Consider the following 25156-nt stretch of genomic DNA (forward strand, 5'->3'; position numbering starts at 1 on the left):
ACATATATGCTAACCAACTAAAGACAGTGCATGTAATAACAGTAGTAAAACAACTGTCAACATCCTTAAAGACATGTATGGAAAGTGGAAACTGTTCACAAAGGTTGACGTTCAATTTTGGCTTTTGGTTAAATGAAGACATTCACCCAGCAGTTTTCATCTGGCACCAGAGTAGCAGGGCATCCTTTGCCGACCGCGTCTCCCTGTTGTCGTCACACTCAATCTTAATCACCTGGATCTGTATGCACAGGGAGTGAGACCAGGCGACAAACAACCACGGTCAAGGAAACCAGCCTCAAAACTGTCCTCAGTTCAGTAAGATCACCAGATTACTATGAGGTTGAGAAGAAAACAGTTAGGAAACACACCCATGTTGCTGATCAGTTTCAAACACACTGAACACAAAACCCGGTTCCTTTCAACAGCCACACCAGGAGTGTATTCATTACACCGATTCTGTTGCAAACAGTTTGGGCTGTTTCAAAATGCTTTGCAACAGAAGCCTTTACTCTAAACGGAAAACGTTTTGCAACGAAAACAAGAGTTTCTAATGGACATATTCAAGTAGGTTCCTCCCTCCCCATTTCGTTCCATTTGCTCTGTTTGGTTCTTAAATAGTAAACGGTTTCTGTTGCAAGACGTAATGAATACACCCAAATAGTCACACAACTGCATTGCATGTCTCGTCACTAACTCGCACACAGACATGTGCCTGTCATGTTGGGAGAAAGGCCACAGAATCATGACAACATCACAGTGCGCACACATCTATGACAGCCATTGGCCCAATCATGTCACGGTGACATGATACATATTAATGGGAGGGTTGACACCCTAGTATCTGCTAGACCACCCATGTCAACAAATCGCACCTCATCCACACACATACACGCTCACTCACACTGGAATGCAACTGGAGGCTTATAGGATTCTACTGCATGTATACACGGTTTAGTCTCCACCTACAGCGAACGGTTATTTGTGATTTAATTATGGTAGGATAAACACTACTAATTACAAGGAGAACGACTAGTCATTGTCTAACTGAACAACTACAGTTCAAATGAACTGCTGCCTAAAACCAAACAGACTTTTCACAAGAGCCAATGAGGACATTCCATCTCTAAAAATGTACCTTATCTGCTCATACTTCAGATCAGTCAGATTTGAAATAGCCTTGATCGCAGTGCATATCATCCAACAGTAAACAAGATGCTTGAGAGAAACAAACCGTCTGGCAGTGACATAGAGGCATACATCACGCAGGTCACAATTAGGTAGCATGAACACAACGACACTGAGCGAAGCAACTAGAAAGGATAGTGAAGTTACTAACTGTAATGGAGGTGTCAAGTGTTTATTAGAGTCTTAAAATCGGCTCCTGGAGATCATATACCTCCTGGAGGCCTCTATTCCTCCTTTCCTTTCCTCTCTTTCCCCCCTTTCTCTCGCTGTGTCTGCTGCCTGCTGCAGTGGCTAGGCCTTACCTGCTGACTGGGCAAAGTCACCTGAAACAGTCCAAGGGTAGGGGATGGGTGGAAGAGAAGGAGAGAGAAATGAATAGAGAGAAAGAAAGAGAGAGGGAAACAGAAAGGGAGGAGAGATGTAGTAAACTAAAAGAGTGTGAGGAGAGAGGGATGAGACAACCACAAACGGTTGACAGAGAAGGAAGGAGGAGTGGCAGAGAGAGAAGGGGGGGAGGTGGGGGAGGAGAATAGGTGCTGACTGCATCTTGCCCTGCCCGGAGCCCCACCCCTTGCTCCCTAAAGCACAAATCAGTTTCCAATAACGCGCTCCTCCTCTTTCACTGCATGCAAAATTTAAGAGGCCATCGACTCACTGGCTCCACAGTCGGTGCAGTAGAATGGGATGCCGGCCAAAAGCGCCCCAGCCAACCTGTAATCACTGTTAGAAGGCACAGCGATAAGCTATGCCATGCTAACCTCTCCTCCTGACTCCATAGGCACCACTAGCCTACGTCCCTGAATCATATTTACAGAGTGACGCTGATTTGAATAATGCAAGACATGCGTTAATGCTGAGACCACCACTGTCCTGAAGCGACAACAAAAGCCAAACGATTTTGTGCTACTTACATGCCTGTCACTTGTCTGTGGTATCGCGTCCTGTAAGGCCTTCTCTGAGGCGGATGTCAGACAGTATGTCCCTGTTTGAGATCCAACTACGATCAGGACCAGAGTGACATTCAAGCTTTGCTAGTAACGTCACACAGTGATGATGCGGCATGTTTCAGGGCTTCTCCATACAGTCTTTTGGCCAGTCTATAATTCAGTCTGATTTCTGCCCTTTCTCTCCTAAATTAAGACAGTGCTGAAACCAGCATGCCTGTCAAAATCATGACAATAATATACACCGAATGTTGGCCTAATTCTGTTTACCGCTGGGACACAAGAAGTGGATACCTTTATCCAACAGTGCTAAATCTGTCTTAGCTCAAAGACTGATGAAAAAGAGTGACAAAAAGTAGGATATGACTTTGTTTTTGTGTTTCAAGGTGTATTACAACCTCATATCAACGATTCAAAGTTGGCGTTAGTGCAGCGTTTCCCAAATTAGGGGTCGCACCTGATTTTAAAATGGGTTCGCGAGAGAAACTCTTGTTTTTTTATGCGCTTGGTTCATAGAACCGGGGTTACGTCAGTAACCTCTGATAGCTGATAGCTGCTAGATGCGGTTGTAGTAAACAAAGCGGTTTCTGTTATCTTCGTACAAATGTGGCTCTATGTTTTGAACCGTTTAAGGCCACAAGTCAAGCAGGACTTATTAGAACAGAGTGGACAAGACCAGGCACTAATTCAATGATGATGTTCTTCTCTACACAGAAAATCATACACAATTATTGCCTGATGATCTTCTGAACTTCCCAATACCTTTCTGAGGGTTTTCAGTCACTTTAAACCATACTTCCTTCAGAAATACTATCAAAAGTACTGTCAGACTGATTTGTAATAGACTGTCATAGCCCCAATTAAAAAAGTAAACATTGGCCTTGATTACATAAAAAAAAATAAAAAATGATTTAACCTTTATTTAACTAGGCAAGTCAGTTAAGAACAAATTCTTATTTACAATGACGGCCTACCCCGGCCAAACCCAGAGGACGCTGGGCCAATTGTGTGCCGTCCTAAAGGGACTCCCAATCACGGCCAGATGTGATGCAGCCTGGATTCGATCCAGGGACTGCAGTGACGCCTCTTGCACTGAGATGCAGTGCCTTAGAGAGCTGCCCCACTTGGAGCCCCCACATGGTGGGGTCGCACATTTTTTTTTAAATATCAAAATGGGGTCACGGGCCAAATCAAGTTTGGGGACCACTGCCTTAGTAGGAGTGTCCATAGAATTCTATGGGCGTGACCTACTGAGTAAAGTACTTGTCGTCATTGAATTTTTGCGAATCACACGACTGAGAGGCATGGGGAGGGTTAGGGGGAAGGTGTTGTAGGAGACTAAGCTAATCCCTATGCGCCGGGAGTTTCTCCCGGTCATTCTGTAATGACTAAAGAAGGCTAAGTTTGATGCGTTGATCCACCAGACTCTTCCTGACTATTTGGGCGGAAGTGACTGGAGACGAAATTAGATGTATTAGAACTGCAGCAGATTGGCTATGATGTCATGCGCCAGACAGAAACAGGAGTTTGTAGAAACAACGATGCACACCCCCATAAGCTTCATCATCCACATGCTGACTGAGTTCAAAAGTACCCCACAGGGACAAAGACGGAATAGAGCTACACAGCACTAGAACATACCATCCCCAACATGAGACACACCCTGGCCTGCAGGAACTGGAAGCCAAAAATACCTCAGAAAAGGTTAAGCTAGCAGCAGGTCTTAAGTACAATCCCAACAGGGGACAGGAACGTCCCCACAGGAGTTGGCTGCATGACAAAAAATTAAAAAAAAATGTAAATCCAAAATACAACCACAACAGAAGCCACAGAGACAGACAACACCATGCACCAGGACGAGAGGGCGAGGTCACTACCTGGAAGCGAAGGATGATGGTCCAGATGAGGCCAAGGGTGAGGCGGTGGTTGCCGTCGACGATGTCGTGAGAGCCGACGTTCTCCAGGTGGACCCTCTGCTCCTTGAGGAACTGCAGGGCCTTGTCCACGTTTTCCAGGCAGTGGATACGCATGCGACCCCGCGTGGGCCTCGGCTAGGGGAGGGAGGGATGGGGGAGGGAATGGGGGAGGGAGGGAAGGGTGAGAGAACAGCGAGATAAGGAGTTAGAGGGAATGAGAGAGGGAACAAGAGTGGAATGGTGAGAGGAGTTGTCACGTCCTGACCAGTATAAGGGGCTATTTGTTATTGTAGTTTGGTCAGGACGTGGCAGGGGTGTGTTTGTTTAGAGTGTTTCGGGGTTTGTTGGGCTATGTTCTTATTTAAGAGGGGTGTTTGTTTAGAGTGTTTCGGGGTTTGTTGGGTTATGTTCTTGTTAGTCTATTTCTATGTTAGTTCTAGTATGTCTATTTCGATGTGGTGTTTGTTGGGTTGACCTTCAATTGGAAGCAGCTGCTCCTAGTTGCTTCTAATTGAAGGTCCTATTTAAGAGGGGTGTTTTTCTATGGGATTTTGTGGGTAGTTGTTTCGTGTATAGCTGTATGCCTTACAGGACTGTTTGTCGTCGTCGTTGTTTTTGTATATGTGTGTTTTGTTTTGGTTTTCCTTCTTTCTGCCAAATAAAAATAATATGAGTATACACATTCCCGCTGCATTTTGGTCCACTTTATACGACGGCCGTGACAGGAGTAATGGTTGATTGGTCAAAGCAATCTGCAGGGGAAATACTGGCTTTGATCTCAATGCCTTTATATTAAGACAATATTACTCTCACTAAAAACACAATGGCAAAGAAAGTGTGCAAATGCTGTTCCCATCCAATTGTCAAACCCCATTATGCTGACTACTATTCTCATACGATTACACATGACATATAGCTGCAGTGCTGACAACATTCATGAAACATTTAGACATGAATGAATAATATTTGGAACAAAAATAACTACAATGCAGAGCTCTTTGTTGAATAGTTTGCGCCTGTTCTCCTAGCATCTACTGACTGAAAGGTAGACTGAGGTTGGGAACCAGAGAATGTGTTGACCAACCAGCATCTCCCCAGACAGGACCTCCAGCAGCCTGGTGAGCATGTAGCCGTCCCGGAGGTCGTTGTAGAGGTCAGCGATTCGACAGGACACTCTTGCCAAGTGGGAGTTCACCCACTTAGTGAAGGTCTTCTTCTGGACAGCATCTCTCTCTTCTGCAGGAGAGATGAGATAAACACAGGGCTTACAGATGTAGGATCTTAATTTGAGCCAGTTTGCTACAGCAGGAAATATTAACCTGCAGCAACAGGAAATGTGAATTATTATGTGGAATTTAATGGACCTTTTTGTTGGGGTCTGACTTTTTAAAGTTGAAATTACAAACTTTTTAAACCTGGAATACACTACAAGTTTGCATTTCCTGCTTTGCAGGAAAATTCTCAGCAACGAAAGAGTGATCAAATGAAGATCCTACATTTGTAGTTCATCAGGATAGAGCTCTGATCAGTGATGCAGTTACTAAACCTCACATCTGAGTTATTTCCTCAGTCACTACTGGTCCACTCAGAGTCTGAGTCACCGCCAAGTCTGAGTCACCGCTGGTCCAGTCCGAGTCCTGGACTCAAGTACTATAGCACTGGCTCTGATATATCAACCATACCACCTTGTCAGTAGCCCCTGTATGATAGATCATGAATCAAGTCCTTCTACAAATTTGAACCTCCATCAGGTATATAGGGAGGTCTATAAAGCTTGTGTCTTTTGTGAGTGATGGAGCTGTGACTGAGACAGGTGAAGGTGCTCTTGTTCCTCTAGTCCAGTATAGTCTCTCTATCCACCCACCTGCCAAGGCCTTGATGCGGGAACACTCAAACAGCTTGGAGCTGGTGACCTCAGTTTCCCAGTGTCCCGAGCTGCTGGCCAGGCGGGTGTTGTTGTTGTTGAGCTGGCGTTGGGCCTCCGCGTTGTCCAGGTCTGTGGAGGCATTGGCCATTGCGCCTGTTTCCCTGAGCGACCCTACAGACACACAGTGGGAGAGTTAGGTAGAGTACAGTACATTTAGGATGTGGATCACATGCACTCTTTATCACCCCCATAGAAACAAATTATACTATACAAAGGTAAATACATCATCTCGAACACCATGCAGGAAATCTGAATCACAACAACTGTGTATAAGGGAAAAGCGCATGCATGTTTTGATAGAGCTCCAGTCCACACCATATAGTGAGTAATCCAGGGAGGGCTATGAACAGTCATAGTTATCTACGATTTCTGAAGCACAAATCACGCATTGAATCAAACCCATTTGCTAATGTTAATGATAATTCCTCATTCACGACTCATCCGTTTACTTATCAAAAACATTTGTGATTCTTATTAATAATTTGTCAACCATGACTAATCTGCATAACATACATAAATAGACGGAGTTTGGCACAATCTTCTTCCCTGATCATGTCTTATAAAAATAACTTTATTGAAACAACTGGCTCATATTGTGTCTCTTTCACATCAAGTGAGATGAGATCAGAGCAGTGCCGTCAGTAAACAGTACAATACATCAACCAGAGAGCTGCTGCACTTTTCCCCCATCCCTCTGGCTCTTTGTCATGTTACACTCATGTAAGTATGAATATGGACATGTAAAAGTGTAAGTGTGCAGGGAATCTGTGAGGGGAAAAATGGACTTTCTTTGCAATGGGAGACTGCAAAGAAAGTCAAGACGTGAAAGGCAGGAGTAAACACTAAATGACATGCTCAGCACTCTAAAAGGTTGAAATATTCTAGTCTTGTTGGAAATCACATTTCCAGAGGATTATGGAATTAAGATCATCATTCAATATGAAGCTGGGAGGGGTCTGTGTTACTGAAACTGTAAGGCTTGGGATCACGGCCGAGTGTGAATTATACCGTAACATTCGGGGGTCTCTATTTATTTCACAGGACTTCCTATTTTATGGGCCTAATATGACCTATAGCCGGGCACATTTTGGACTTCTAATCCCTAATAAACATTGTGGTTTTGAAAAGTCTGTGTGATTAAAAGGTCTGTGTGATTAACGGGGGCTGAGCTAGACTGGCCTTTTATGTAAAAGAAAATGTCTGTAGAGTCCGAATATTTTGCGCTATCTATGAAACGCTATCTATGAAAAGTTGAGACTCTCACGAACATGGACATGTAACATGTTGTGCTCTATGGCGCTCACAAGCGACACAAAAGTCGTTAGAAGGCAAGAGGTTCTTCTACATAGAAGATCATTAGAAATCCCAGGACATGGTGTCTATAATACTGTAATAAGCTCACATAGTTGCTGTCACAAACTCCACACATTTGTCACTGACTAGTTGGATACTTATTTCCCAGTCAGCAAACCATTTCTGTACGTACAGCATTCATATAAATTCCTTTTATCAGGTTTTTGCTTTGGCAGACCTTTTTTTATGACATTCAGTAAAACTCATGAATGCAACTGTTTATTTCAAATAGTTTTGTGTTCTATTTGTAGCCCTGGTTGTCTTGAAAATAATATGGTAAAACACTTCATTGTGAGGATGAACATAAGGGCTCGACATGCAGATAAATAAAACAGACAAATGAAAAGCCAATGTCTCCTGGAATCTCGGGACTGATAGGGTTACGGTGAATATGGTAAACATGTATTACCTTTTAAGGGGGCATGAACACAACCAGTAATGTTTTCATCTGGTTGTCAAACAAATCACTTCAGAAAGTAAGCTACCTGCGCATGTTTGTCCACTGCAAAGTAATTCCAGCATCCAAACAGCGTACTGTGTACTCACCATTTAATGAATGGAAAGAGACATCTGTTACAAAACACTTGGTGATTGTCATTATTAGGCCTACACTCTTCTAGCCTGAATTAAAGACCCAATGCAGTCTTTTAATTGTATTTTTCAATCCTCACAATATTGTTCATTATTTATTTCCCTGAGCCTCCATGGGCCCACTGAAATGCTCAGTCTGACTGTGTAGGTGTGGGCATACAAATGTGAATGTATCTACATACTGCCCTGATTGGCTGATAGAATCATCTGGAGCCCACCCCTTACCCATTCAAAAAGAACAACAAAAAAGGGACATGGTATTAAACCTGTCAGTTGGAGCTGGAGTTGGACCCTGAAAGTGACAAAGTTCCACAGGTGTGTTAGGCTACTTTGTTTTGTCATGAAAACAAAAGGCATACATCACACATGTTCATTTGCCATATCATTGTTGTACTGTTTTCAATAGGTCACCAAAAGATGCAGAAGATGCAGAACCAGAACATCCTGTTTGCATGGTGGGCTCTGGTACAGTAATTCACAACACCTAACACCCCAATCTCTACACCAGAGAAGAATTCCCAGGCAACAAGCCAGGTGCTCCAGTAGCGCTCTGTCTGTGACCTTCTCACTTCCTTCTTCCTGTCAGAGAGAAGCAGAGGTCCTTTGAGGAGCTATAGAACTGCCCTTTATTTAAGATGTATGGAAAGGCAGAATTATTTCAGGGATCTTTTGCTAAATATTCCAAGTGAACATATTTCTCTTCCTGAAAATCCCCCTCAAGCTTAAGTACACGATCAAATGAACACATCTTGACAATCATCAAAGTGAAGCAGTTTGGTTTTGTTGTCAATAATTTCAGCTCCAGGAATAGATACGAGAGTGACACCCTGACCCCAAGCTCTCATCCCTGTGTGAGGAGTTAGTGGCCAATACCCTATCGGCCATGCCATGATTATCTACAGGGCAGACTATAGACCTCAGCGTCTCAGAGGCAGAACACCGTAAGTGACACTTAGTATACAGTTGAAAAATGTGTGCAAGTTCGCTAGTGGGCTGGACCTAGTTGATTATGCTGCAAGTTCGTTAGCGAGAGCTCAAGACAGACAGAGGGAACAACCTTTAATTTTCATATTTACCACTGTAGCAGGACAAAACTGCAGTTTTGTCATGATCCATTGGAGTGTAATTCTCTCTCTCTCTCTCTCTCTCTCTCTCTCTCTCTCTCTCTCTCTCTCTCTCTCTCTCTCTCTCTCTCTCTCTCTCTCTCTCTCTCTCTCTCTCTCTCTCTCTCTCTCTCTCTCTCTCTCTCTCTCTCTCTCTCTCTCTCTCTCTCTCTCTCTCTCTCTCTCTCTCTCTCTCTCTCTCTCTCTCTCTCTCTCTCTCTCTCTCTCTCTCTCTCTCTCTCTCTCTCTCTCTCTCTCTCTCTCTCTCTCTCTCTCTCTCTCTATATATATATATATATATATATATACTGCTCAAAAAAATAAAGGGAACACTTAAACAACACATCCTAGATCTGAATGAAAGAAATAATCTTATTAAATACTTTTATCTTTACATAGTTGAATGTGCTGACAACAAAATCACAGAAAAATAATCAATGGAAATCCAATTTATCAACCCATGGAGGTCTGGATTTGGAGTCACACTCAAAATTAAAGTGGAAAACCACACTACAGGCTGATCCAACGTTGATGTAATGTCATTAAAACAAGTCAAAATGAGGCTCAGTAGTGTGTGTGGCCTTCACGTCCCTGTATGACCTCCCTACAACGCCTGGGCATGCTCCTGATGAGGTGGCGGATGGTCTCCTGAGGGATCTCCTCCCAGACCTGGACTAAAGCATTCGCCAACTCCTGGACAGTCTGTGGTGCAACGTGGCGTTGGTGGATGGAGCGAGACATGATGTCCCAGATGTGCTCAATTGGATTAAGGTCTGGGGAACGGGTGGGCCAGTCCATAGCATCAATGCCTTCCTCTTGCAGGAACTGCTGACACACTCCAGCCACATGAGGTCTAGCATTGTCTTGCATTAGGAGGAACCCAGGGCCAACCGCACCAGCATATGGTCTCACAAGGGGTCTGAGGATCTCATCTTGGTACCTAATGGCAGTCAGGCTACCTCTGGCGAGCACATGGAGGGCTGTGTGGCCCCCCAAAGAAATGCCACCCCACACCATGACTGACCCACCGCCAAACCGGTCATGCTGGAGGATGTTGCAGGCAGCAGAACGTTCTCCACGGCGTCTCCAGACTCTGTCACGTCTGTCACATGCTCAGTGTGAACCTGCTTTCATCTGTGAAGAGCACAGGGCACCAGTGGCGAATTTGCCAATCTTGGTGTTCTCTGGCAAATGCCAAACGTCCTGCACGGTGTTGGGCTGTAAGCACAACCCCCACCTGTGGACATCGGGCCCTCATACCACCCTCATGGAGTCTGTTTCTGACCGTTTGAGCAGACACATGCACATTTGTGGCCTGCTGGAGGTCATTTTGCAGGGCTCTGGCAGTGCTTCTCCTGCTCCTCCTTGCACAAAGGTGGAGGTAGCGGTCCTGCTGCTGGGTTGTTGCCCTCCTACAGCCTCCTCCACGTCTCCTGATGTACTGGCCTGTCTCCTGGTAGCGCCTCCATGCTCTGGACACTACGCTGACAGACACAGCAAACCTTCTTGCCACAGCTCGCATTGATGTGCCATCCTGGATGAGCTGCACTACCTGAGCCACTTGTGTGGGTTGTAGACTCCGTCTCATGCTACCACTAGAGTGAAAGCACCGCCAGGATTCAAAAGTGACCAAAACATCAGCCAGGAAGCATAGGAACTGAGAAGTGGTCTGTGGTCCCCACCCGCAGAACCACTCCTTTATTGGGGGTGTCTTGCTAATTGCCTATAATTTCCACCTGTTGTCTATTCCATTTGCACAACAGCATGTGCAATTTATTGTCAATCAGTGTTGCTTCCTAAGTGGACAGTTTGATTTCACAGAAGTGTGATTGACTTGGAGTTACATTGTGTTGTTTAAGTGTTCCCTTTATTTTTTTGAGCAGTGTATATATATATATCGCAAGTGTTGTTGTACACAGCCATTCACAACCATCTAATATATCAATAAATAAAGGTTAAGTCAGAAAGAAATTGCAACAAATATTGGACAACTAAGCAGCCATATGAGACATACAAAAGAAAATGTCAAAAAAGCCTCACAGACATTTATATGTCACCAGAGGGACCTCCACTATCAGCTTCTATAGAAGTATGAGCCCAACATACAGACATTCTGAAAAATATGAACGCAACACACCAATCAGGAGAGTATTCTCAATTCCACAAACGAGGTCATCAATAAATAGAAAATCTAATATTTCAGGAAACAATTGGAAATGTACAGAAAATACATATCATACTGAGCTCATACTGTGGTAGGCAGGTAGCCTAGTGGTTAGAGTGTTGGCCTAGTAACCGAAAGGTTGCAAGATCAAATCCCTGAGCTGACAAGGTAAAAATCTGTTGTTCTGCCCCTGAACAAGGCAGTTAACCCACTGTTCCTAGGCTGTCATTGAAAATAAGAATTTGTTCTTAACTGACTTGCCTAGTTAAATAAAGGTAAAATACTGAGCTCATACTTACACATCTTAATCTGTATCAGATTGGGTCAAAGGATTGATGCAATGCTCAGTGAAATTCATATTTAGAGAAATCTTCTGTAACAATCACACCACAGATATGTGTGTGTGTGTGTGTGTGTGTGTGTGTGTGTGTGTGTGTGTGTGTGTGTGTGTGTGTGTGTGTGTGTGTGTGTGTGTGTGTGTGTGTGTGTGTGTGTGTGTGTGTGTGTGTGTGTGTGTGTGTGTGTGCACGCGTCTATGAGTCTGATGTGTCACAGCTCAATGTGTTCCAGTTGGTTGTCTCATTCCCCAGCAGAATGCCTCCTACAGCAGCTCCAGAGACTGCACCCGGAGGCATCAGCAGTACAGCTCAAGAAGCTGGTGTGTCCTACAATCAGATACTACCAGATACTACTTGAGCCACGAAACGGGTGGTACTGTTTGTCACATACTTACCGAACAACATCAGCTTTATACAGAAAGACCCCACATGTCACAAAAATTAACACACTACCCACTTCCTTTTCAAAGGACCGCACACACATTATAATTCCATGGTCATGTACTGTATAGTGAAGGATGTCACACTGACAGAAGGCCACCATACAGCCACAATGGTCGTCAATGCATTAAGGCTCCATCCAAACTGTCACACTGTCATATATGTCAAACGTATTGGTCTGTGCTGTTGCTAGCCCTAGGTCGCCCCGACAGGCCTTTCCTAGACCCACCACCTGGGGTCCCTCTAATAAGACAGTCTTTTAGCTTAAGGATCCCACTAACTGATGTGATGTGGTTCTTCCTGGTAAACAAACACAGCTGTCAGTGTCTCAGCGTGCCAGAGGCCCCTCTCGCATATCCAAGACGCTCCGCATGGAAACAACGACACTATTGCTCTCCAGCAATAATCCAGCCCACATACGCTTCTGCTGCTACGGGGACAATTCACTGACAATTCACTGACGAGTCTCATCTATCCGGGGTGCCTGACTGTTTCTGCCGTCAACAACAGCAGTCTACATAGCCTACATCTAGCTGGGTAACAGCTAGCGTGGTGATCAGGCTAGCCCTCAACAGATAATCCAATGACGATCAGACTAAAATGAAGCAATAACAGATTCTGGCAAACAAGGGACGACACAGGGTCCCATACATGTCCATGACACCTCCACAAGAGACACGACAAGGCAACATGCCTAAGCCCTTTGATCCCTCTGGTGCTGGCAGAAGGTCAGAGACAGTCGACTGCACCTTTGACAACACAATCACCATGGTGTAACCATTGAACTTTAGTAAACACTGAGTCCTTACACCTTGTGCATAGTACAGGGCGGGAGAAGCCATGCTGTGGCCACAATTCAGACCACAAGAGTCTGAACATACATTCAGGATTGTCTTTATGGGTTAGTCTGGCCCTGATAATTTTCTGTGTCGCTGTGTTCTGCTGCTTCTGTTCTTTACAGACCACCTCATCCCTTTATAGCTCAAACCAATTGGAGATACTGCAATACTCTATAGTGACATAGGCACAATTCAGATCGGCCATCTTTGTTTTCGCCAGTTTGTTTGTGGCTCTTGTTCAGCATTCTCCTCCAAAGCACTCAACATTAGTATTGCTCTTTAGCTACACTGTGTCACCCGGCTACAATTATAAATCTCCAGCCTGCTGACATGGAGTAAGACTCAGGCTGTATTCCCCAACCCATCCCCTTTTCCCACTGCCCCAAACCTGCTTCTGGAAAGGAGGGCTCTGGTACAGTAATTCACAACACCTAACACCTCCTCAATCTCCTCACCAGAGAATTCCCAGGCAACAAGCCAGGTGCTCCAGTAGCGCTATGTCTGTGACCTTCTCACTTCCTACTTCCTGTCAGAGAGAAGCAGAGGTCCTTTGAGGAGCTATGAAAACCATTGCAGAAATGTCACGAACTGCCCTTTATTTAAGATGTATGTAAATGCAGAATTATTTTAGGGATCTCTTTCTGCTGCATTAAATCTGATTGGGTTTATTCTATCCTGAGTAGCCCCTCTTTGCAAAAATATGTCATTGGTCTTGATTACATTTGTGTCCCCTTTGCAAACATTGATACTGTAAAAGATACAGAACATTTTAAAACCTAAATGTATCATAGTAGTGTTGCTTAATATTGTGAACATATTTCTCTTCCTGAAAATCCCCTTCCAGTACACGATCAAATGAACACATCTTGACAGTCATCAAAGTGAAGCAGTTTGGTTTTGTTGTCAATAATTTTAGCTCCAGAAATAGATACGAGAGTGACACCCTGACCCCAAGCTCTCTTCACTGTGTGAGCTCTGTGACCCCAGGCTCTCTTCTCTGTGTGAGCTCTGTGACCCCAAGCTCTCTTCACTGTGTGAGGAGTTAATGTGCTAAAGAAACTAAGCCACTATGGGAAGGAGAGGATAGAAGAGGAGAAGAGAGGGAGAAGTTCCTGTGAGGATAAACAGATGCCACACCACATTACACACCACAGAAGTGAGGACCTTTAATTCTGTCCCCCTCAGGCTGGGGACTGGTCTTACTGGTTCCCCCTGCTTTTTCATTCATCTTGTCATCAATCTTTTACACAGATTTGTGTATCAGAGGACATTTTTTTACTTTGACCTTTACTTTCCACATGATATTGCGGTCAATTGTCGTACAATGGAGAACACTGGGAGTATTGGCTCTATGGCTAGGTCATTTTCTGAAGGCACACTTCTGTAGTATCAGTAGAGACCCAGGCCTTTTATTGTGTTTAAATGTAAAGACAATAGGTTATCTACTGTGTTCAAGGGACAGAAGACCCAGAACACACAAAAAACAAAACACCAGTTCCCGTAAGCCCTTTATCTGAAACAACTTCACTTTAGCCTATCAGATGTTATACTGCATCACATTTCCAGAAGTAGGCCAATTGCCTATATCAATGGCGTGTATCACTGTCTCACTACAGGGAAATGTAGCCTTCCAGTAGTGTCCGTTTGGATGGCTAGCATAGGCCTACTCAGTAAGCCTTGTTAAACGATTATTTTCAAAGTCATGCAACATTGGCCTATAAGATTGGATGTCAAAATATGCTAATGTTAAACCATAATTTCTCATTTGCATTCAGAATAAATTAGTTCTTGACATCCCTTTTGCCTTTGCACACAAACTTTGCTGAAGTGTCTGAATTTGACATTTTTGTGTCCCATGACAGATCCGTACAATGGACAGCCGGTAGTAGCGTGACGTCACAGCACGCCACTGACCGTGTTGCAACTGATCGCTCTAGTCATGTCACAATTTCAACAGCTGTGTGTGACCAACTGACACAACACTGACATCCGTAGAACAGGCTACGCCCAGCCCTACGGTCGACCAAAAAACATATAGTTCAGTGAACAGAATTTAGGCATGATCCACACAAACGCTCTGCACATTAGATAAATATTTATAATTTCAAAGCTGCATGATTAGGCTATCATTAATAATAGTGCCTGGTGGTGCCTATCCATGGTGATGATGAGGTGGGCTACTACAGTGTCGACGCAATTGTCTGTGCATGCCTATGTTTAAGAAGGCAGGGCAAAAGAGAATATCATTGACAGATATTTTGTTATGGAATATGCGTGGAAAAGTAAACATGTTGTCGGGCTGCTTAACTCCCTATTGTGCAATCGCTTTCAACCTTAAAATGATACATACGACGCGCATCCCTACCACCGCCGTCTCGTTGGTCCATTCCGCACGTAGGCTACGATCACCGTCCCCTGCACCATCCCATATCAAGTGCATGGTGCGTTTCTTTGGATGAACACTTTTTTAAGCAAGAAAGTGGCTACATTAAGATGACATCGTCTATGGAATAATTGTCATATGGCTAATCTGCTGCTGGATCCAATAGCTTTTACATGTGAACTACTTTTAATGTAGTTGCGGTCCAATAACGTAGTGTAGGCTCCATATGGCTATAGACTACTATATGTACAAGCATGTTATTCAGTGCTCCCTTAGGCTACTTCTTTCAAGAATAAGGCTTCATTGTGAGATTCAATGAATTCTCTAAAAGTGTCATGCAAATGTAATACACTTATGTGCGTTTAATGATCAGGAACATGCGCGGACCAATACTAAATAATTCAACATTGTATAAGGCCTATCCTAACCGGTCCATAATTGCTATTCAAAGCCTATGCACAAATAGTAGCCTAACTAGTATGTATGGCAAACTGCGTTCTAAACAAAAGCATATGCCTAATATCCAGCAAAATAAAATGAAACAGCATAAAATACGGCCCTATAGAATCACTGCAGTAGCCTTAGCCAATGCAGGCCGGTGTTGCTGCATCTCCCACGAAAACAGGCACCTCGAATTGTTCATGCTCAATTATATTGGAAATGTTATTTTTATATATATATAGACATGCAGCATATGCTACAACGACCTTACCTTAACCCCAATTCCAAGTATGGGTTTGTTTTTCACCGAAATAGACGTAAAATCAGTCGATGAGGTGCCTGTATCAGTGAGCAAATTATGAACAGATCCTCGCGACGCCGTGTTTCTTCGCTGGCATAGCAGTCAAGTAGCCTATACAAATATATATACAACGGACTGTGGGATCAGTATAAAGATCTGGCTAATAAAGCCATTTAATGCGGTAATACATGTAAATTCCCTGCTGTGGCTAGTGGGACCACGAGACTGCCATGAAAAGTGTCTTGCAACCAGGCAAAGATGCTTGATCAAATAATCCAAGCCGGTGGGCTCCGATATCCTGTCCACTTGATAGCCAAAGCGCTCGCACTCCCTCTCCAGCCTCTCGTGATACTGCTAGAGAGAATTCGGCATTGGTGCGGCGACGGAACTCACCGTTCAAGCGAGAGAGAAAGAGAGAGAGAAGTATTATCTAATTCACTTGCTACAGCGATGTTAACACATGTTTCCCATGCCAATCATGTTTTAAATTTTAATTGACGAGAGAGAGACAGAGAGGGGAGAGAGACTACCCGTTATAAATGGTGTTTAGGGTTTACAGATAGAAATAGAGATGCCCTAGGATACCTAGGATTATTTTCCTTAGAAATAGAGATGCGCTAGAATTATTTTCCTAACTCTATGAAATTGTTTGAATGTGTTTGATGCCCCCTTCCATTCCACGTGGACATATTTCATTTGAGAACATGTCGTTTGCAAGTATTGGAAGGTAGTTTATGTCATACCGGGATTTTTTGTTGTTGTAATAGTTTTATTATATTTTTTATTTAACCTTTATTTAACTAGGCAAGTCAGTTAAGAACAAATTATTATTTACAATGCGCTAGTGTGCAGGGCTATGGGACTCCCAATCACTGCTGGATGTGATACAACCTGGATTCGAACCAGGGACTGTAATGACGCCTCTTGCACAAGATGCAGTGCCCTAGACCATTGCGCCACTCGGGAAGAGGAATTATTGGAAAGTAGGCATATTATTAAAAGTGCATTCACATAAACTCATTGTATTACTGGTATGTAAACAGATAATAAACAGTTAACTACATAGCTGCAGGAAGTAGGAGGGCTAAGGGTGCTGCAGCACCTCATGAAAATCAGAATTAAAAAACAATTTTTAAAAAGCACACCCACCTATGGATACATCTATGGATAACTAAATAAAAGATTTGTACCTGAAGTGACATCAAATGTAATCTACTTCAACCTACAGTAATTGTTCTCTCCTCCTCTATAAATTACATGAATGTCACCTAATGAAGAGCCTTTCATACAGGGAGCATCTTATGGAATGCATCTATTAAGGAAGAGTGGGCCTATGTTATGTAACAGAGGTGGTTCTCTGAACCGTCTCTTCCCCCAGCAACTGTATCGCCATGAGTCTGACGAGGGAAGACTATGTGAACCACATTCACAACCTTGCCAGAGACCTGAAGATGTGTGATAGTGAAAAGGACATCAGTGTGCTGCTAACAGTTTAGCTTTCTCCACTGTCCCTGTCCCCATATCAGACTCCAACCAGTGATCCTCTGCTTCACAACACACATGAGCTAAACAAAAGGTACCAATTGGATAGCTTCATCGGCGACATCTCAAGCTAGATGTGGAGTGAGTTTACGGCACGTTCTTAACTCTGTTACAATAGCACCTCCCCAAACTAATTCCTGCAGGATTTAGGTCAGTGGGCTACCACATTCTTGTAGCTCACAATGTGGAACACAGGAGGCAGTTCGAATCCCTGTCAGTCACATTGGTGCCTTAACCGGATGGATGTCGCGAGGTGGGGTTGGTTGAAGTGCAATGAAGGTGATTTGGCAAGAAGTTACTAGGACTAGGCCTGCAATTTGATCTCCTTATCATGACACAAGGCGAGACCCAAATACAGACACAGGAGGCAGATGGTTGGAGTCTTACAATGTTTATTAATCCAAAAGGAGTAGGCAAGAGAATGGTCATGGACAGGTAAAAGGTCAAAACCAGATCAGAGTCCAGGAGGTACAGAGTGGCAGACAGGCTCATGGTCAAGTCAGGCAGAATGGTCAGGCAGGCAGGTACAAAGTCCAGAAACAGACAAGGGTCAAAACCAGGAGGACTACAAAAAGGAGAAATGCAAAAAGCAGGAGAACGGAAACCCGCTGGTTGTCTTGGAAACATCCAAAACAAACTGGCACAGAGAGACAGGAAACACAGGGATAAATATACTGGGGAAAATAAGCGACACCTGGAGGGAATGGAGACAGGTGAAACAGGTGAAACAGGGACAGGTGAAACAGATCAGGGCGTGGCACTCGACATATTTTTGGGAAATGCCAACCTTTCAGAACTTTGGATCTCCAGACAGAGAACGAAAACAGAATACATGACTTGAAATTCTCTAAAAGGAATATATCTTGCCATGAAAATCAACCCTGCGCTATGGTTGATCTGGATAGATCAACTGACAATAAAGTTTTGAAATTCACAAAAAAAGCAGGACTCCTGCACAATGTAGCCCTGTTGTGACAGTGTGCGTTTTCCTTTAATTGATGGGAATGGGAGGATCTGTTGCGGAAGTGAGCCTTTTTTGTTTATCTAAAAGGGGCGTTTCCCAAAGTGTCAAAGAGGTTCATTTTGCATGTGTGTTTTCGGATATTGTTGCACACGATCAACGAAGCAAGAAATTGTAACATTCTTCTGTGACCAGTGATATTTTCTCAATCTGTTATTATGTCAGAATCGATCAAGAATGTTGCAATATTTGGGGCCACGGGAATGACGGGACTGGTGACCTTACCACTGGCTGTTGCAGCGGGTAGGCAACGTTTCTAAATGACATAATTTACAAATGATTGTAGGAGATGATAGGTTAATGATATGTTATTTACACAATCCCTCATATAGCATTTGCTGTGTAGACTAGTCCAAAGGTGATCAGAGTGTTTTGCCATGTTTCTAAACTATGCTGAACGTTTTCTATGCAATGCTATAGGACAGCAGACATCTGTAATTAACATATGCTATGCTAGTTTAATTGGAAGTATCAATGGTCATCTGGGCTATTTGTCACAGCCTTCATCTGGGAAAAAACAGGTATTCTATATTGTGCTTTATTTTATATTCCATTCCAATCTGATCTATGCTATTAATTACATCGTTTTAAATTAATAGCCTAATAATGTAACCCAGTTGTCAATGATATTTATGAAATGCACACTCAATCACATGTAGCAAACGTGCTAAAAGAAGCAGATATAATTTGGCTTATTTGATTCCCAAGCGTTTTCGTTTCCTTGCTCTGAGATCACGAGACAAAAGTGTTGAGTCATGCAAGTCGTTATAGGGTTCTGCTGACTCATGATTGTGGTGAGTGCATTGGAGTGCACGGCAGATACGTGATAAAGTCCGCTGTCTGCTTATCGTGCTTATCCATAACACTGGGATGGCCTCATCAATTCGATCCATGGCCGTGCTCTAGAATTGAGATCGATTCATCAAAAATGAACTAGTTGCCTGCATTACATATTCCACTCATATTCCCATCAGACTCAAATTTCTCTGAATCAGTGGTAAGTGATAAGATGAGTCAATAAATTCACAATGCTTCTTTGTTCATCATTGTCCACAGGTTACAATGTGACAGTGCTGGTGAGGGATCCTGCCAGGCTGCCTGCAGAACACAAAGCCTGCAGGGTGGTGGTGGGAGATGTCCTCAATAAGGAGGATGTGAAGAAGACCATGCAGGGTCAGGATGCTGTTATCATCATTCTAGGCACCAGGAGTGACCTCAGTAAGTTTAGGCAATCTTTCATTAGTAAGTTATAGGAATGTTAAGTTAGTAAAAACATATGTGCAGTCGTGTGAATAAAACCAAGTTATAACAGATATGTTATAGGGGTTGGGTTAAATGCAGAAGACACATTTCAGTTGAAGGCATTCAGTTGTACAACTGACTAGGTATCCCCCCTTTCCCTTTATACAAACTGAAATCAATCTTGAAGTGAAAATCTAAATGGAAGTGTTCAGGAGTCTCATTAAAACATATTGTTTTCTACTCTAAGGTAAAATATGTTTTGAAAATAATATTCAGGGTGTGTTGCAGTAACTAACTGCACTAGGGGTTGCTTAGGCCAGGATATTGGTCAGTATGTTCATGTTTCAGTTGTAACCCACAGGTCCCACAACAGTGATGTCAGAAGGAACCAGAAACATCCTAGACGCCATGAAAGCTCGGGGGATCCGCAAAGTAGTTGGCTGCATGTCAGGTACATAGGAATCTTGGACAGTCAGGGTTACAGCATCTTTCCAACGTCCAATAAGCCACCATAAAGAAACCATATCCTTATATCGTCCCCCCTCTGCTTCACAGCCTTCCTCCTATGGGACCGGTCTAAAGTGCCAGCCAGGCTCCTGCCGGTCACGGAGGACCATGATAGGATGTACATGGTGCTGAAGGAGTCAGGGCTGAATTTTGTGGCTGTCATGCCCCCTCACATCGACGGTTAGTCATCGCCCTTCCTCATTTCCTGAATCAGTAGAAATGTAATACTGTACTACCATAGACGCATACTGTAAGTGATTCCAGTAATGACATGATAGGCCTAACATCCTTCCTCACACTCTAACCCACTGGGCACAGATGTAAATTCAACGTCTAGTCCACATTGGTTCAATGTAATTATATTGAAATTATGTGGGGAAAACGTTGATTCAAAGTGTGTGCCCAGTGGGTATGTACTGGATGGATTAGTGTTATTCAACTGATATCAAAATAAATGGAGTCGCACACGCAATTTTTTATTTATTTTTTATATAGTTTACAGTTTATTCGCCGTTGGTCAGCACCTGTATATTAAATAATGTTCTCTGGGGGTGCTCCAGCTCATGCTTTTTATTCAAATAATATTAAACATTATAACATATTGAGTAAACATTTTCTGAATATCTAATAATATTAGGTGCCTTATATTAAACTGCTAAATATAAATGCACTGCTATTCCCAACAGATAACTTCCCTTTGACTGAGAAGTACACAGTGACAGAGAACATGCTGAAAGGGCGCGTCATTTCCAAATATGACCTGGGACACTTCTTCATCAAGTGCTTGTCCATCTCTGACTGGGACAGGAAGACCGTTGGGGTTTGCGGGGAGTACAGTTAACCCTAACAAGACAGAGCTCTCCTCCTTCTGTTTCCATGAAGCAGTTACCACAGCTGGCCTATCAGACACCGCAACTTAGATCCTATTTCTACAGGCCAATCGTTCTTGCTTGAAAGAAATGGCAGCTTTGGCTTTTCCTAATGTTTTGTAATTATTTTCATTATCTTGACAATGGATATTATAATGTAGGAAAAACGTAATATGTTGATCATCTTTGTAGTTGTGTGTGGGTCTCAGACTTTGTGCAGACCTATATCGTTCAAATATTTATTTTCTTCCTAATAGCAATTTAATGTTGACTGTACAGTATGAGTGCAAAGTGAGTCAGCAATTAGGCCTATGTGTTATTGATAGCCTAGGCCTACTTGTAGCCTGATCATGTGCTCTGCCAACAAATGTAGACTACAAATGTATATATTCCTAAGAATCATATCATATGTCATCATTTTATAGCTTGCTTTTGAAATAAAGGGTTGCCAGTCTTTGTGTCACTCTCTCTAGAAAAACATGTCAACAATGTTTATCAGAGGTATTTGCTGGAACTATGTTGCTATTGAGGGTGAACAGCTGAAATGGAGCTTGAAACAATAACTGTGGTTATGGGTTAACTGGCACCTGACCTGTGCCATGAAGGTCTCAAAGTCTTCTTGGCAGAGGCAGTAGTACACTCACATACAGTGTCACTATTTCCGATATCTAGAAGTGTCACGTACACAAACCCCTCTGTGAACACTTCAAACAAAAGCTTAGAGACTGCTGGGACTATCCCACCACTGTCAACACCATAGACGACATTTCCGTTATCTACTGCAATTCTGACAAGTTTGAATTTCTAATTTGGTGATTGAGACAACATTTTTAGAAGCTTTCTGCTTGAATATAGAGACAAACAGGTAGGCATGCAATGACTTGTGTAGCCTAATATCACAGTATCATGGGTATGCAAAGCATTCAGTAACTTGTTGAGCAATGTAGCTCGTGACAGTCCATAGCTGGCTTTGTCAAAATAGGCCAGCCTACTGTAAACCCAAAGAAAGTTGCTTGCTTATCATAAACTCATGTTTTTTTTAAACTTCAAATACAGGACTTATTTTAATTTAGTATTATTTGAGAAATGTTATCCGATTCACATGCATTAGTAATTTGCCTTAAATATGTATTTTTTACTCTTATGTAGGCCCTAGTGATTGATGTAATGCACTCATGTAACTCGCCGCTTGTCACTATTTCCAGCACGCAGGGGAAAGAATACGGTATGAAGAGAAGCTAAAACTGCTCCTCCAATAGAAATCGATGATCAAACTTGGGGTGCGTTCGTAAATTAATTTTGGCTATCTACTCCGATTTCAGAGCACGCTTGTCTGAATTCATCAGTTATTCTGCGCTCTGGCACACTCAGACGAGAGTGCACTGATCGCCAAAGTGAATTTACGAAAGAACCCAAAGATTGACAACGCTCTGAATTTACGAACGACCTGAGCACACTCTGCAACACTGGAGGCAATTTACGAACGCACCATTGTAGATGAACGTATGACGACGTTGGCTAGCTAAACTCATGCGTAGAAACACGTTATCGGGTCTAACGGTCGTCTCGCGACAAATCACAGGCAAAAGTTGTTTGACGAAAATAAAAACGTTTCAGTTTGTCACGAGATTGGAGTAATAATATGTTCAACTACTTAAGATATTGGCTCGAATCTAGGGAGTGCTTTTAGATTTCGAGAAAATTAAGAACTAATGAAGAATTGTTCACTTCTTTCCTTGACTTGATTTTGGCGAGAGTCAAACCTCTCGCCTTTTCCTCTGGTGAAACTTAAATCTCGGGCGGGAACAAGTTCACGTTTTAGTTTGCCGGTGGATTTTGTACCGAGTTGGCGAGCTAGGCAAACAAATATATTTGGAGCTAACAGCATTCTTTACATTTCTATATTGAAAAGATACCTGGAGCCAGAAGAACAGTTGCGCACGACAGGTTTGTTGTTTTGTCAAATTTCGACAAAGTAACGTTAGGAAGTGGAGAGAAAGCTATTAGCTAGCTAAGTTACCTAGCTAACCAACGTTAGCTACTGTACTAACGTTAGCTATCTAGTCATTTATTTACTAGTCAATTATCACCGGGACATAGCAATATTACTAGCTAATTATTATCCCACAAACTGCAGTCAACTCACCATGTAACGTGATGTGATCTTTAAAGATTCTTATCAAGTTTTGTGTTCTCCCTCAAGCTAACAGTAACTACCTTTGGTCGAGGAGGATGATGATATCCAAGGGACAGAAGCGCAAACTCCACGATGATGTCGTGGGGGGCATGCGTAGCGCCAATTGGGAGAGCCAGCGGCAGTCGGTGCTGGGCATCTCCCTCGACAAGTACCACCGCGGGAAGGCACTGGTGGAGCCTAGTTTGCGCCGCTCTGTGTTGATAGCCAACACCCTGCGGCAGATACACATAGAAAACAAGCCTCCATCTGGGTTAGTTAACCTGGCAGGACCTGTGCCACCCATGGTCCCATCTAACCCCTGCATCCACTGGGAGTCAGGTCTGGGTGTGGTAAACAGTGTCGAGGACATGGAGGAGGTCTGGATGTCCTCAGAGAGTGACTTCTCCCTGTCAGCTGCTGTCTTCTCCATCCTGAAAGAACTAGACTTGGCTGTTGATGGAGGGGCAGGGCCTCAGGCACCTCAGAGGACACCTTTCATGTCCATTGAGAACCTACCTGGAGACCTGGGGTTCAAACAGGCCCCCACATGGCACTGGAGTTCTGAGTGGCGCCCTGAGGGTTCTAGAACCTCAGAGGGGGTGGCTTTTGGTAGTGTGGAGGAGGTCATGCATTCCAGCTACCTGCAGGATGTGAAACTGGATGAACTTTTCCATGACATTGACACGTCTGTGTTTGACAGGGAGATGGGGGTCCGTGCACTCTCTGCTGCAGCCAGTGACGAGCTGCTTAAGTACTTACCCTCTCTGTCCTCCGTTCCGTCCACTTCGCCCTCTCCCTTCTCCCTCAACCAGAGCTTCAGGGACCTGAATGAGCTGGAGCACATCATGGAAATACTGGTAGAGTCTTGATCACCAGAACTTTGAGGAAAATATTACATTATTAACCTCTCTGGCGCATGTGGGATGAACTCGTCCCACCTACGTAACAGCCACTGAAATCCAGTGGCGCGATTTTTTAATCGTTAGAAATACTATTACTTCAATTTCTCAAACATATGACTATTTTACAGCTATTTAAAGACAAGAATCTCGTTAATCTAACCCCACTGTCCGATTTCAAAAAGGCTTTACAACGAAAGCAAAACATTAGATTATGTCAGCAGAGTGCCCAGCCAGAAATAATCAGACACCCATTTTTCAAGCTAGCATATCATGTCACATAAACCCAAACCACAGCTAAATGCAGCACTAACCTTTTATGATCTTCATCAGATGACACACCTAGGACATTGTGTTATACAATACATGCATGTCTTTTCAATCAAGTTCATATTTATATCAAAAAACAGCTTTTTACATTAGCATGTGACGTTCAGAAAAAGCATAACCCCCGCAAACTTCCGGGGAATTTACTAACAGTTTGCTAAATTACTCACGATAAACGTTCACAAAAAGCATAACAATTATTTTAAGAATTATAGATACATTACTCCTCTATGCACTCGATATGTCCGATTTTAAAATAGCTTTTCGGATGAAGCACATTTTGCAATAATCTAAGTACATAGCCCGGCATCACAGGGCTAGCTATTTAGACACCCACCCAGGTCAGCCTCCACCAAAATCACATTTCCTATAAGAAAATTGTTCTTACCTTGCTTGTTCTTCGTCAGAATACACTGCCAGGACTTCTACTTCAATAACAAATGTTGGTTTGGTCCCAAATAATCCATCGTTATATCCAAACAGCGACGTTTTGTTCGTGAGTTCTAGACACTATCAGAATGCTACATCACGGTCTCGCGCATGGCGCATTGGCGTGACAAAAAATTTCTAAATATTCCATTACCGTACTTCGAAGCATGTCAACCGCTGTTTAAAACCAATTTTTATGCCATTTATCTCGTAGAAAA

General features: G+C 43.2%; 3 protein-coding genes across 9 annotated transcripts in view; 2 read left to right on the forward strand and 1 right to left on the reverse strand.

Moving 5' to 3' along the window:
- The window catches only part of LOC115205993 (spectrin beta chain, non-erythrocytic 4), a 68235-nt gene extending 52071 nt beyond the window's left edge, over positions 1 to 16164 (reverse strand). For all 7 annotated transcript variants that reach the window (XM_029772488.1, XM_029772485.1, XM_029772484.1 and 4 more), the window contains exons 1-5: positions 15897 to 16164; positions 5910 to 6083; positions 5130 to 5281; positions 4007 to 4180; positions 147 to 238 (exon numbers count right to left, since the gene is read on the reverse strand). In XM_029772488.1, coding sequence (XP_029628348.1) covers positions 147 to 238; positions 4007 to 4180; positions 5130 to 5281; positions 5910 to 6060 — 569 coding nt within the window. In that variant the 5' untranslated portion in view covers positions 6061 to 6083; positions 15897 to 16164. The remainder of the gene's footprint in view (positions 1 to 146; positions 239 to 4006; positions 4181 to 5129; positions 5282 to 5909; positions 6084 to 15896) is intronic.
- Positions 16165 to 18528: 2364 nt separating this feature from the next.
- LOC115205994 (flavin reductase (NADPH)) lies at positions 18529 to 21561 on the forward strand. The gene is made up of 5 exons (XM_029772489.1): positions 18529 to 18732; positions 19546 to 19707; positions 20093 to 20182; positions 20287 to 20418; positions 20925 to 21561. Exons 1-5 carry the CDS (start codon positions 18648 to 18650, stop codon positions 21077 to 21079), a joined length of 624 nt encoding a protein of 207 aa, XP_029628349.1. The 5' UTR covers positions 18529 to 18647; the 3' UTR covers positions 21080 to 21561.
- A 1095-nt stretch (positions 21562 to 22656) lies between these two features.
- Positions 22657 to 24251, forward strand: LOC115205996 (cell division cycle-associated protein 4-like). The gene is made up of 2 exons (XM_029772491.1): positions 22657 to 23054; positions 23311 to 24251. The coding sequence occupies exon 2, from the start codon at positions 23340 to 23342 to the stop codon at positions 24150 to 24152; it is 813 nt and encodes a 270-aa protein (XP_029628351.1). The 5' UTR covers positions 22657 to 23054; positions 23311 to 23339; the 3' UTR covers positions 24153 to 24251.
- Positions 24252 to 25156: the final 905 nt, after the last annotated feature.

This window comes from Salmo trutta, chromosome 13 (genome assembly GCF_901001165.1).
Source record: "Salmo trutta chromosome 13, fSalTru1.1, whole genome shotgun sequence".
NCBI classification, from domain to species: domain Eukaryota; kingdom Metazoa; phylum Chordata; class Actinopteri; order Salmoniformes; family Salmonidae; genus Salmo; species Salmo trutta.